Source organism: Hyperolius riggenbachi, chromosome 1 (genome assembly GCF_040937935.1).
Source record: "Hyperolius riggenbachi isolate aHypRig1 chromosome 1, aHypRig1.pri, whole genome shotgun sequence".
Lineage (NCBI taxonomy): Eukaryota > Metazoa > Chordata > Amphibia > Anura > Hyperoliidae > Hyperolius > Hyperolius riggenbachi.
This window is the reverse complement of record NC_090646.1, coordinates 615,478,371-615,491,818: the sequence shown is the minus strand read 5'-3', so window position 1 is coordinate 615,491,818 and position 13,448 is coordinate 615,478,371. Positions and strand designations below refer to the sequence as shown.

The following is a 13,448-nucleotide window of genomic DNA, read 5'->3' as shown; positions in this document are numbered from 1 at the left end:
GTAATCAGCAGGAATCAATGGTCCTTGTTTTCCACACCTGCGCTTATCAAGTGACTAGCAGAGGCTTTAAAGGGAACCTGAAGTGTGAAGTATATGGAGGCTGCCATATTTATTTCCATTTAAAGAGGAACTGTAGTGAAAATAACATAATGAATAAAATTGCTAATTTTTTACAATATTCATTTATAGATTGATTAGTCGGTGTTTGCTCATTGTAAAATCTTTCCTCCCCCGATTTACATTCTGAAATGTATCTTTGGTGGTGACATCTTTAGTTCTGCTGCTATATGATCGCTATACGGAATGTTCGTTACTGAAAGTTCTATACACAGAAGGAGATACTGCTTGCTTGGCAGTTGGAAACAACTGTTATTTCCCACAATGCAACAAGGTTCACAGGCAGCAAACTGTCAGGACCTTGGTCATGACATCACACTGTGGGAGGGGTTTCACCACAATATCAGCCCCCCCCCCCCTCCCCGGATGATCCATTCAAGAAAAGGCAAAGGTTTCTCATGGGAAAGGGGGTATTGGAATGAAGTTCAATCCTTGGTTAAAGTTTCTCTTCAAACAATACCAAGTGGCTGGTCGTCCTGCTGATCTCTTTGGCTGCAATAGTGTCTGAATCGCGCATCTGAAATAAGCATGTAGCTAATCCAGTCAGACTACAGTCAGGTACACCTGACCTTCATGCTTGTTCAGGGTCTACAGCTAATACTAGGTACACATGATGAGATTTTCTGGCACAATTACTGGCAGATCGATTATTTCCAACATGTCTGATCTCATTTCCGATCGATTTCCGATCATTTTCCAATTGATTTCCGACCATTCACTTCTATAGAAAGTTGGTCGGAAATCGATCAGAAATCAGATCAGACATGTTGGAAATAATCGATCTGCCAGTAAGTCTGCCAGAAAATCTCATCATATTTACCTAGCATTAAAATACTACAAGCAGAGAATCAGCAGGACAGCCAGGCAATAAGCATTGTTTAAACGTCAAAAATATGGCAGCCTCCATATCCCTCTCACTTCCCAATCTGATATTCCCTGATAGGATCACTGCGTAGTGAGTGGCTGGGTGTTTTGTAGGCACAGAAATAAAGTAAGCAATAAGAAATACTGTTTGCATTAAATCCTAGCAAAGTGTAGAGCTGATCAGGGCTGCTCAACTCCGGAACCGGGAGACATCCGGATAGTTGCTATCCGAATATCTCCCAATAAACCTGTGCGGAGTGGGCGGGGGTCAATCTTACCTGTTTGACGTCTTCTTCGTCCGTCCCTCAACGCCTCCCACGATGTGCTCCATGCGTGTCACGTGAATAAAAACACTTCCTCCTTCAACCCGGAAGGAGGAAGTGTTTGTAATCACGCGCCCGCCACTTGGACCACATCGTGGGAGGTGCCGAGGGACGGACGAAGAAGACGTCAGACAGGTAAGATTGACCCCCCTGCATCGGTAACTGGGAGATATCCGGATAGCAACTATCCGGATGTCTCCCGGTTCCAGATTTGAGCAGCCTTGGAATTTCACTTTAATAAACACTTGCAGCCACTAATGAATCCTGCATGAAAGTAAACTGGTCTAACCAGTCCTAGGGAAAGTGATCTTCAAAAAAAAAAAACATACACAGTCAGCCAGATATTGTCTTTTATATAAACCACTTGTCAAAACACTGAGCAGTCCCAAAGAATTAAGCTGCTATAGTCTGGAGAAAATGAAACCAAAAGTAAAATATGAAGAACTCAGAGACGTAACTATCATTTAGGGTCCCCCAGTGAAAAAATTATGGGCCCCTCCAATGTCCACACCCCTTCCCTTGCCTCCCCTTAGTACCCTTCACAGCCTGGGGGCCCATCTCACAAGGGTCATAACACAAGTCTGGCCATCATGATCTTCACACCCATAACAAGTGCAGCCACAAAAACACCTGATGTGAAGGGTGGTCCCCTGTATGGGGGAAGGGAAGGTTAGCAGGTGGGGCCTCCCACAGCTCTGGGCCCCCACTCTAGTTATGCCCTTGGTTGAGTTGGCGTGGTGTCTGTATGCCCTTGATTGTTTGCATGCCCTAAACGTCATGACGTAGCAATCAAGCATCATCACGCAGTAGCCAAGGGACGTCCCACCACCTTCTGACTCTCAACTATTTCTTGCTGCAGTACTATGGAGTTTCCCCCCAATGAGTATGTAAACCCATCATGGTCCTCAGCAGTGGGTACTGGCACCTTGACAGGAGGGGCGAGAGCCTCCCTCTGCAAAGCACTGTGCTCACTGCTGGTGGGCATGGAAGTTCTATTGATAGCCTACTCTGCAGTCCTTCAAAAAGCATTCTGGCACCTCTCCAGTCCCTACTGAACTCTGCCCCTCTCATCCACCTCTCCTCCCACTGCTGCCTCTCTCTGCCAATCTCTCCACTGGCTCCCAATAACCCAGAGGATCCAGTGTAAACTCCTCACCTTATCACCATAGGCGGTGCTACACTGGCGCACGCGCACGCTGGGGCACTGGCCCCCCTGGGAATCACTGTGCCCCCCAAGCACCTTCCCCCCTCCCGCTCAGTAAAAAACAGTTAACTGTTTACAGGCTCCATGTCAGCATGTGTCTATGTAAGTGTTAAAAAAGCCAAAGGTCTTATCTATATGCCATAAGTACCTTACAATCCTTGCAAGATCCTTTGTAATTAATGTATCTGGATGACACTTGTATGTGCAACATAAATCTCTCTACCTCCTGATTGTATGTTCTAACATTGTCACTCAACAGGAATAAAGTCTGATGAAGGCTTACATGCTGAAGGCTTAAGCTGGCCATGCACTGGCCCAATTTGCCGCCGTTTCGACAGCAGATTCAATCACTGGGATCGAATCTGCTGCCAATCGTTCACTCTACCCGCCGAATTTCGATCCATTTCGTCCGATCCCGTCGATCGCTCCGTGCGAAAAATTACAGTCGATCGCCCGCGGGTAAGGAGCGCGTCGCTAGCGGTGCTCGAGTGCCCGACGACCGACGCAATAGAGCGGCATACATTACCTGCTCCGCCGGCGCGACTGTCCCCAGTCACCGCTGCTCCGTGTCCGCGCAGGTCTCCGGCATGCTTCAGTTCCTCCTGCCCAGCAGGAAGTTTAAACAGTAGAGGGTGCGCTCTACTGTTTAAACTTCCTGCCTGGCAGGAAGAAGTGAAGCATGCCGGGGCCGGAGACCAGAGCGGAGACGGAGCAGCGGTGACCGGGGTGAGTCGTGCCGGCGGAGCAGGTAATGTATGCGGGCGGGGGGGGGGGGGGGGGGGGAGAGCGGCAGCACCACCACCACAACAGATTGTGAATGGTTTCAGGCTGAAATCGGTTCACAATCTGTTTGCAGTAAAGGCAGCCATACGATCCCTCTCTGATCAGATTCGATCAGAGAGGGATCTATCTGTTGGTCGAATCTGATGGCAAATCGACCAGTGTATGGCTACCTTTACTGTTTTTCATTTAAAAAAATCAATAAATTAGAGATTGTATGTTATATACAAGCTCTAGTGCCCAACAATGCTTTGCTATTAAGATAAGGAGGAACTGTACACATAGTGTTTCTCTCCCTCCAGCATCTTCCCCTCCCCTTGCTTGTAGAGCAGTAAGGTAATCTGCTTTGCTCAAAAGCCTCCAAGTTCTGTTTGGGATACTTACAAGGTTCCTATCATTGCTGAACTAGGTAGCCTTAAATTTATCACCTGAGTTAGGCAAAAAATATCTAAATCTCCCCATACAAACATTGATTTTGATCACCCAAATGGGCCTTCTAGCCAGCCAACCTTTGTGCCCCCCCTCCAAAAAATGTTTTTGAAGCTGGAGCCGCCACTGCTTATCACACAAAGCTCTACATAAGTTGTCACCTCCATACATTTCCTCATTAAAGTGAACCTCCAGACTAAAAATCTACTCAGCAGCAGCACTGAAAAGGCATGGTGTTTCACAACATCTGAATTTAGTTTTTCTTACCCAAGCCTCAATTTTAGCTGCACAGAAGGAAACTGCCCGGGCATTTTTCCCCTGATACTGTGCAAAGCATGATGGGATTTCTGATGCTGTTGTTCTCCTTCGGCTGTTTTGGTGCAATTTTTTTTTTTTTTAAATGTCTAATTTGAGATTTGAAGCCTAGCGTACTCAGCTGGGAGGGGTGATCAAGACACAGGACAGTTGGAACTGTGTCTCATGCTCCCTGTCACCTATTATCAACCAAAAAGATGGCTGCCCCCATAAAAAAAGTTGGCTGCCCCCATGAAATCACAAACATTTGCCTGTTCTTTTAAAACAGGGTGGGTAAGAGATTATATTACCTATCTATTTTAATTAACATAACTAAGGTAACTTAATGTTTAGGCTGAAGTTCCCCATTAATTTCCAGATACCATCCCACCCGAAACCTTGGGCTCCTCCCAGAATCTCTTTGTCCTCTAGCTTGGTCACCTCCTCTCACTGTCGCATCCAGCACTTCTCACGAGCATCATGTCTCCCTTGGAACTCCCTTCTACAGCCTGTCCATCGTACTCCAAACCTGGAAACCTTCAAATGTAGTCTCAAAACACACCTTTTCAGACATGCCTATAATTTCTTATAGGTAGCCTTGGAGGCTCACTGTCTTATCCATTAACCCCTGTGTTTCCTCCCCTATTGTCTCCACCCCACTACCTTCTAGAATGTAAGCTCACAAGAGCAGGGACCTCTTCCTAGTGTTTCTTATTCTGATGTAACTTATCCTATGAACCTGTACCAGTACTGGTTATGTCTCAAACCACACATCAACTATGTATGTATTTGTACTCATGCAGTGGTGTAGCTGAGGAGCTTGGTTCCCTGGTGATATAAAGTCCCCAATGACAGTTTCAGTGTCCCAGAGGAGTAATCAGAGTAAGGAAACAGTTAAGAATTACCACTATTAAACAAGACTTGCTTTGCAAGGAGGGGAAGGCAATATCGTACCAGCATTTCGATGCACAGAAGTGGATATGCTTGAAAACTTGAAACACGTAAAATTCAAAGACAATGTATCAATATTGATATGCAAAAGGACCAGTCCTGGATCTAAATATACAGTATGTATTGTACCAGACCCAATTGTGAGAGAATTCAAGGGCAGCAGGCAGGCAGATTTTCCATAAGGCACTGTAGACATGTGCCTACAAGCACCTGATGGTGGAAAGGCGGTCCACTCCCCTCCCTGAGCTCCTCCCTCCCTCCTTCCCTATGCAGAGTCCTGCACAGAGCATAAATGAGAGGTTACTCACTCTGCTCTCAGCATTCCACTGTCCAGATCTCCCTTCAGCCTGAAGAATATAGCTAGATAATACTTGGAGGCACCTCTAGCTACTTCATACTGAAGGTACTTCTGGCTACCTAATACTAAGAGGCACCTGTAGCTACCTATGCTGGGCAAGGGAAGTAAGGGAGAGGTAACAGCTGGGCCAGCCAGCACACTTGCAGTGCGGCTCGGCAGGGGTTTGTAGGTTCATGGAGGGTGGAGTCTAGGGTGCCAGATCATCTGTGCTTATAGCAACAAAGTAGAAGGAGGCACCCCACTGGCTTGAACTTGGGTTCAGTTTATTGCATGTCATACACGCTATATGTTACGGGCTCCGCCCTTCACCACCTGATGAAGGGCGGAGCCCGTAAAATGTTGTGTGCATGACATGCAATAAACGGAACCCAAGTTCAAGCCAGTGGAGTGCCTCCTTCTACTTTGTTGCTATAAGCACAGTGTGGCGGTAGGAGTGGTGTACCTACCTGGAGGATTGGCACCGGCACCAGCTCTCCTAACCAGGATTGAGCTTTCCCTGGGCCTGGACCAAGAGTTTATTCGAATTGTGACATCTGTGCTTATAGGCTCCTGTGATGTAAATCCGGTGTTGTGTCTGATTACGCTGCCTTTGGATTTGCGCTGCCCCGCATGCGCAGTAGGAGACTGTGCAGCCACAGTTCCTATTTAATGATGCTGCTGATGGTAAAATACTAAATATCTCTGCTTTTTCACATCCTACACTCCCCAAATTTTCAGGGTAGGGAGGGGACCCCCCGAACTACCTCTATGCCGAATTGCAGCCCCCGAGACCCACTGGTTCCTGAGATAGGCTTCTCTAATCTATCTCCTGAACCAGCGGGTCTCGGGGGCTGCAATTTGGCATAGAGGTCGTTCAGGGGATCCTCTCCCTAACCTGAAAATTTGGTGAGTGTATGATGTGTGGAAGCGGAGACATTTATTATTTTACCATCAGCAGCATAATTAACTTCACACTGAGCATGCGTGCTACTCAGTGTGGAAGGGAGCTTCCGGGCAGCGCAATCAGACATTACACCGGGCCTGGCAGAAAGACAGAGGTTCAATGGGCTCTGCGCAACTGCTTCGCCAGTAGGAGTTTCTATTGTGTTGTAATCTGCCTGGTTTGCATATGTTGCTTAACAATCTGATCCTTTAGCATCATTTGCATTGTTTTCCTGGATTCATGTCACAGGGATCATATCTTCTCTTTGTATCAATTCTATATTTTCTAGACTCAACATACTGTACAAAATCCCCCCTACCCCCTATACCCTACCTCAATGCAAGGCGTGCAGAAAAACCAAGCTGGACAGCATATCCAGGAAGTGGCGTAAGGCTAAGTACATACACTATGCAGAACTGTTCACAGTGCTCAGTTGCATTGCAGAATAATTCTGCATGTCAGCTCAGTGCCCATACAATTCCTTGGGCCTGTTCACTGTACTGCGTTGTAACAGATCGCATAATTCTAACTCGCTGTATGCAGGCTTTGAATTAAAGTGTACCAGAGATGTTGAAATAAGCAGCTTTTTTAACTTACCTGGGGCTTTTTCCAGCCCCATGTGGGCTCCATCGTTGTTCTCCTGAGCCCCTCCGTTCTTCTGCTGTGTCCCCCATTATATATCTCAGTTGTGGACAGTTGAGGTATACCGTGCATGCGATGCCCGGCTGTGTGCACGCCCCTGCTGCGCTCCCATGTTCCTGGTCATTCTGTGCCGATGCAGTACTAGCCACATGGTGAACCTCAACCGACCGCGACTGAGATATATATGGGAGGACACCGCGGAGGAACGGATGGGCCTAGGAGAGCAGCGATGGAGCACAGGTAAGTATAAAAGCTGTTTATGTCAACATCTATGATTTCCTTAACAGTCTATCTCCAGTCACTATTGCAGTTCACACTCATTATAACACATTATGGGCCAGATTCACAAAGCTTTTCTGTTAAATTATCTCACCTTATTTATTAACTCACAATGTATCTTTCCTTAAATGACTTAACTCACGATTTACTTCTCCTTATCTAACGTAACTCATGGTTTAGCTCTCCTTTTTTTGACATAACTTATGGTTTAGCTCTCCTTATTTGACATAATTCATAGTTTAGCTCTCCTTATTTGACATAACTCATGGTTTAGCTCTCCTTATTTGACATAACTCTTGGTTTACCTCTCCTTATTTGACATAACTCATGGTTTAGCTCTCCTTATTTGACATAACTCTTGGTTTAGCTCTCCTTATTTGACATAACTCATGGTTTAGCTCTCCTTATTTGACATAACTCATGGTTTAACTCTCCTTATCTAATTATCTCATGAATTATCTCTCCTTATTTGTTTATCTCGTGCATTAGTACTCTTTACAGTTAGAATCTGTATTGTTAAAATCGCACAAAAGTAAACATACCATTGCGTTAGGGGACATCTCCTATTACCCTCTGACACAATTTCGCCGCTCCTCGCCGCATTAAAAGTGGTTAAAAACAGTTTTAAAAAGTTTGTTTATAAACAAACAAAATGGCCACCAAAACAGGAAGTAGGTTGATGTACAGTATGTCCACACATAGAAAATACATCCATACACAAGCAGGCTGTATACAGCCTTCCTTTTGAATCTCAAGAGATCATTTGTGTGTTTCTTTCCCCCTGTTCTCATGCACTGAAGTTTCAGGCTGCTCGTTTCTTCCTGCAAACAGCTTTGCCCTTGTCTGTAATTCTTCAGTATGTGAAAGCCCAGCCAGCTCAGAGAACGATTTATCCAGCTTGTAAAAGATAAGAGAGAAGAGAGAAGCTGCTCTAATCCTAAATAACACACAGGCAGTGTGCATAGAGGGGCCTGGAAGGGGGAGTTCATAGCAGAACCACAACACTGAAGAACTTGGCAGCCTTCCAGACACAGGCCGACAAGTCTGACAGGGGAAAGATACATTGATTTATTACAGAGACAGTGATAGTATAAAGTGGTGCAGTAAGCCAGAACACATTAGAATAGCTTTTTGAACTTGTAGGATGATAAAAAACAGGATGCAATTTTTGTTACGGAGTCTCTTTAAGGTGAAAAATAAGTAACTTTTGTGAATCAATATACAGTATGTGTTATACAACTGACCACGTCATAGAACTGACCATTGTGAACAGCGGCATAGCTAGAAATTAGGGGCCCCATAGAAACATTTTCATGGGGCCCTCAGAACTAGGCACTCTTGAGTAATGCCAAATGCCTCTAAGGTTTTGATGGCCCCAAGCAGGCCATAAATTGCCCCCATTCCCCCTCTCCTCCGGAAGGGGTGTTGTGCAAAGCATTCCGCTGCAAAAAATAGGAGTAGCCCCGCCACCAAAGAAAGTGGCGTGCTAAGTGCACCGCAGTGAAAAAATGGGCGTGGTTATAACATGATGTGGGTGGGGCCAAATACTAGCAAAGTACAGGTAGTCCCCAGTTAAAAAATGAAATAGGGACTGTATGTCCATTCTTAACCTGAATCCGTTCTCTTTCGTCAACCTCTGTCCTCTCTGTGCCTCTTTTGCCCTCCCTATGTGCCACCTCTGTTCCCGCCGTGCCTCTTTTCTACCCCTCTGTTCCCCCTGTGCCTCTTTTGTCTCCCTCTGTGTCAGCTCTTGTCCCTCTGTCCTAGCAAGCTATAAGTGCCCCTCTCTTGTCCCTCTGTCCTAGCAAGCTATAAGTGCCCCTCTCTTGTCCCTCTGTCCTAGCAAGCTATAGGTGCCCCTCTCTTGTCCCTCTGTCCTAGCAAGCTATGGGTGCCCCTCTCCTGTCCCTCTGTCCAAGCAAGCTATAGGTGCCCCAGTAGAGGTAGCCAGATACAGGTAGTACCCCAGTATAGGTTAGCCAGGTGCCACAGTATAGGTAGGGAGCTATAGGTGCCCCAGTATAAGTAGTCAGGTACAGGTGGTGCCCCAGTATAGGTTAGCTAGGTGCCACGGTATAAGTAGTGAGCTATAGGTGCCACAGTATAGGTAGCTAGATACGGGCGGTGCCCCCTATAGTTTAGCCAGGTGCAACACTATAGGTAGCTAGCTATAGGTGCCCCAGTATAGATAGACCGGTACAGGTGGTGCCCCAGTTAGCCAAGTACAGGTGCCACAGTATAGGTAGCAGTATAGGTAGCGAGCTATAGGTGCCACAGTATAGGTAACGAGCTATAGTTGCCCCAGTAAAGGTAGCCAGGTACAGGTAATGCCCCAGTATAGGTTAGCCCGGTGCCACAGTATAGGTAGTGAGCTAAGATGGTGCCCCAGTATAGGTTAGCCAGGTGCCACACTATAGGTAGTGAGCTATATGTGCCCCAGTATAGGTAGCTAGGTACAGGCGGTGCCCCCTATTGTTTAGCCAGGTGCAACAGTATAGGTTAGTCAGGTGCCACACTATAGGTAGTGAGCTATAGGTGCCCCAGTATAGATCGTCAGGTACAGGTGGTGCCCTCAGTATAGGTTTGCATACATAAACCTGTTCCAGCATGGACTCCTCTCATGACAGCCCCTCTCTCCTCTTCTCCTCGCGATCTCCTCTTCTCGCCGCGTTCAACTGCCCTGGTTACTTCCAACGGCACCGCTTATGGCATAAGGTGCCGCCGGGGTAACCATGGAGACAGGACGCAAACCCTGCGGTGGCGACAGGAGGAGAGAGCGGCAGCGGTGAGAGGAGTCCGGGCTGGAACGGGATTGTGTAAGTTGCTGTGATTCCCCATGTCTGCACAGGGCAGGTTGGCGGACACCACCAACAAAGCGAGGCCCCCCTCTAAAGTGAGGCCCAAAGCAGGGGCGTGCCTTGCTTGTACGCTGGCCCCTGCCCCTCACAAACTCCATTCTTACTCCCCCCGTACTAACACAACCTCTAAATCAAAAATGCTTTAGTTTCGATTGGATTTTCATTAGATTTAATGTTTTTGTCAAATCTAATGTGTAATTCAGATTATTAGTTTTGTCTGAGTAGGTCTAAAAAGTGTCTAAACCAGAGTTGTCACTTCCTCGAGGGAATTTTTTTTTTATACTACGGGATTTCAAAAACTCACAATAATTTTTGCTTCCAAAGCAACAGTATTCTGTTTGGAGTACAGATTATCCAAAACCTTGCAGGCCCGGTCCACCCTTTATGCCAAGTGAGATGACTTCCTCAGGCGGCAGAAGTCTGGGGGCAGCACCAGGCAGAAACAGGAAGTGAAGAGAGTGCCTGGCCAACCTGTACTGGGGGCAACTGTACTATACTGGTGGCTACTGTACCTAGCTACCAACACTGGGGGCACCTATACCTGGGGTGGCTCACCGCAGCTATCACGTGCGGTACAATTTGTTGGGTGCCGTGCAATCATTCCAATTGGCGGGTGGGCATCCTCACAAGTTTGCCTCAGGCAGCAAAAAGTCTAGAACTGGCTCTGCCTCCTTGTTGCATGAATTATTAGTTGCTCCGCACTGGAGTCATTGTTATTTGTTTTCAACACCTGGACTAATCTATTGACTGACCGAAAACTTTCCTGAACCCATCTGGATGTGGTTTTTAGGCACATAAAAACAAAATAAGCATGCATTGCCAACATGTTTTACGTTTTACAGTGTCAATAGCATTAATAAGATTAAGAGCAACGTTACTGCGCAGTAATAAATGTTTCTATAAGGCATATGTGTTGTTTTTTTTTTATTACACCTACACAGTCTGATCCTCCCTCAGCCATAAGCCAATTTAAAACTGCATTCACTGCTTGCTCTATTTCACTGAAATAGGAACTGTAGTTTCATTGTTAATAATCATAAAATGCTGCCTTAAAGTATTCCTACACTTCCCAGTATATATTTTAAGCTCAGTTAAGATTGAAGCAGGGAAAAAAGTCGCCCTGGAAAGAAGGGCACCACCATAGGCCGCAATGATAAATATCCGTCTATTGTCGCTAACCAGCAGGTTTTTTTTGTGTTAGGAGTAAGGTGGGGGTCCACCAGAGCGTCTATTTAATTTTGCCACCGATCAGCTTGGCGCAGGGTGAACTGGTAGACGGCTCATCCTGCTGACATTAAATACTATTACCCCCCTCAGTCTTCGGAGGGAGCAGTTACTTGTGGAGGGAGCAGTTACTTGTGCATGGGCCAAACTCAGGTGCTATGCAGCTGGCGCTGTGTAGAAGAAGCATCCCGCCGCCAGGGGTGTGAAGGTTAAACACCACTAGGTTGGGTTGAGGTTAAACTTGGGGTTTAACCTGGTGGCACCACCAGGGGAGTTAAGGCGAGGCATCAGAAGAAGGAGAGTTGGTTGGATGAGAGTAGGGTCAGGTTAGCTCATAGTAAAATATCGGTAAAGGTTACTTATATTTTACTATCAGAATTAAGTAGTAGAATATGGGTAATTTTACCCATATTCTACTAGCTGTAATATCGTGCATCCTTTTCATAAAGGCTGTACACACAGTCAATCAAACTCGCACAACGGACAGTGCAACATTGCAGACAGAGGCAGACGTTATCGGCCGGCTCGGCCGAATTTCATCTTGCGTATGTATGGAGCTTTAGGTACACAGTGTAAATAGTTTGAAACACACAAACAAACAATTTAGGTCTACAATTAAACTTACCATTTATTTTTCCAGTTTTAAACCTGTCTAAGTTCACTTTCGGTGGTCGGGTAGGCTTATGAGGGGCCGGGCCTAGCTCAGACAAAGACGGCAGCAGCTTTCGTTTGGGCGCAGAGGAATCTTTTTGCTCTCTCAAGTTTCCATGGGCAGTGGAAAACAGTCCGGAGGATGGCGTTCCTGGATATTTTGGAGCAAAAGGTGAAGAACTGTTGCTTTGTTGGCTTGCTTTGCCTTGGAAATCTTTAGGTATGAAATTGGGCTTTGTCCTATCATTTGATTCATCTGTGCTTTTATTTAAAAATGGGCTCTGGAGCTGCTTGATACCTGTAGGCCTTAATTGGACACCATGTAACGGTTGAGAAGGACTTGAAGACATATTTTCTTCTGAGGATTCCTGTGTGTGTTTAACCGGCTTGGTGTCCTGAGGTGTTGAAAAAGTCTTTGCTAAAGGGCCGTGGTGTTTGTTTAAGTTGTTCTCACCCGTGGACCCACCCATATTTGCAGGAGATTTGGCTGCAAATGGCGGCTTCTTCTGAAAAAGAGGTTTGGTCTCATTTTCTGAAGCAGAATTTAAGGATTTGAGTTGGGATGGTTTGGGAAAAGCAGGTTTCTCCTCAGCCACCTTTGGCTCTGGGGAAAATGTTGACTTGACCCCACCAAACTTGGGTTCTTGTGGAGAATGTGATGCATTATTCAAAGTTTTGCCAGGTATGGGTTTTGGAAACTGCGGTTTTGGTTCTTCTTTGTGTTGGCTGGGTGATTTAAAAACAGGTGGTTTTGGAAATGAACTTGTCTCTTCTTTTTCTTGGCTATTTTTGTGGAAAGAGCCAACGTTCCTGTTGGTGACTCCAGAAGGTTTGGGAAATGCAGGTTTAACTTCAGCTGGTGGAAATTTTGGTCCTGGAGCCGGTTTTGGAACCGTAGGTTTCTTTGGTGTAATTCCTGTTGGAGGAGTGCTGTTTTGCGGCTGAAATCCTGCCAACCTTTGTTGAAATGATGTCTTCAGAGCAGGAGGCCCTGGGGAATTTGCTGTCTCCTCCATAGGTCTTGGCACTGCACTGAATTTAGCAGCAAGCGACTTCACATTTGTGCTTTTCTCCTACAAGCCGAAAGTAAGAAGAGAACTCAAGTGAGAGGTTTCACAGCCCCGACACACACACACACACTCGCACATACACTATCTTTCAAAGGCTTCCTGAGCTGAGGCTTGCAACAGAGCTCATTGGTTGAAAGCATTTAACAAGCATCTTCCTGTATGTCTAAATAACTTGTCTACTTTAGTTTACTTTCTATATTGCAGAAGCTTTCCTTGCTAGAAACCATATTTAAAGAGGAACTCCAGTGAAAATAATGTAGTAAAAAAGTGCTTCATTTTTACAATAATTATATATAAATGATTTAGTCAGTGTTTGCCCATTGTAAAATCTTTCCTCTCCCTGATTTACATTCTGACATTTATCACATGGTGACATTTTTACTATTGGCAGGTGATGTAGCTGCTGCATGCTTTTTTGGCAGTTGGAAACAGCTGTAAACAGCTATTTCCCACAATGCAATAAGGTTCACAGACAGGAAACT

General features: G+C 45.9%; 1 protein-coding gene across 5 annotated transcripts in view; it reads right to left on the bottom strand.

Moving 5' to 3' along the window:
- Nucleotides 1-13,448, bottom strand: part of FYB1 (FYN binding protein 1) — a 226,512-nt gene that overhangs the window by 129,336 nt on the left and 83,728 nt on the right. For all 5 annotated transcript variants that reach the window (XM_068250375.1, XM_068250408.1, XM_068250401.1 and 2 more), the window contains exon 2: nt 11,871-12,969. In XM_068250375.1, the coding sequence (XP_068106476.1) occupies nt 11,871-12,969 (1,099 nt within the window). The remainder of the gene's footprint in view (nt 1-11,870; nt 12,970-13,448) is intronic.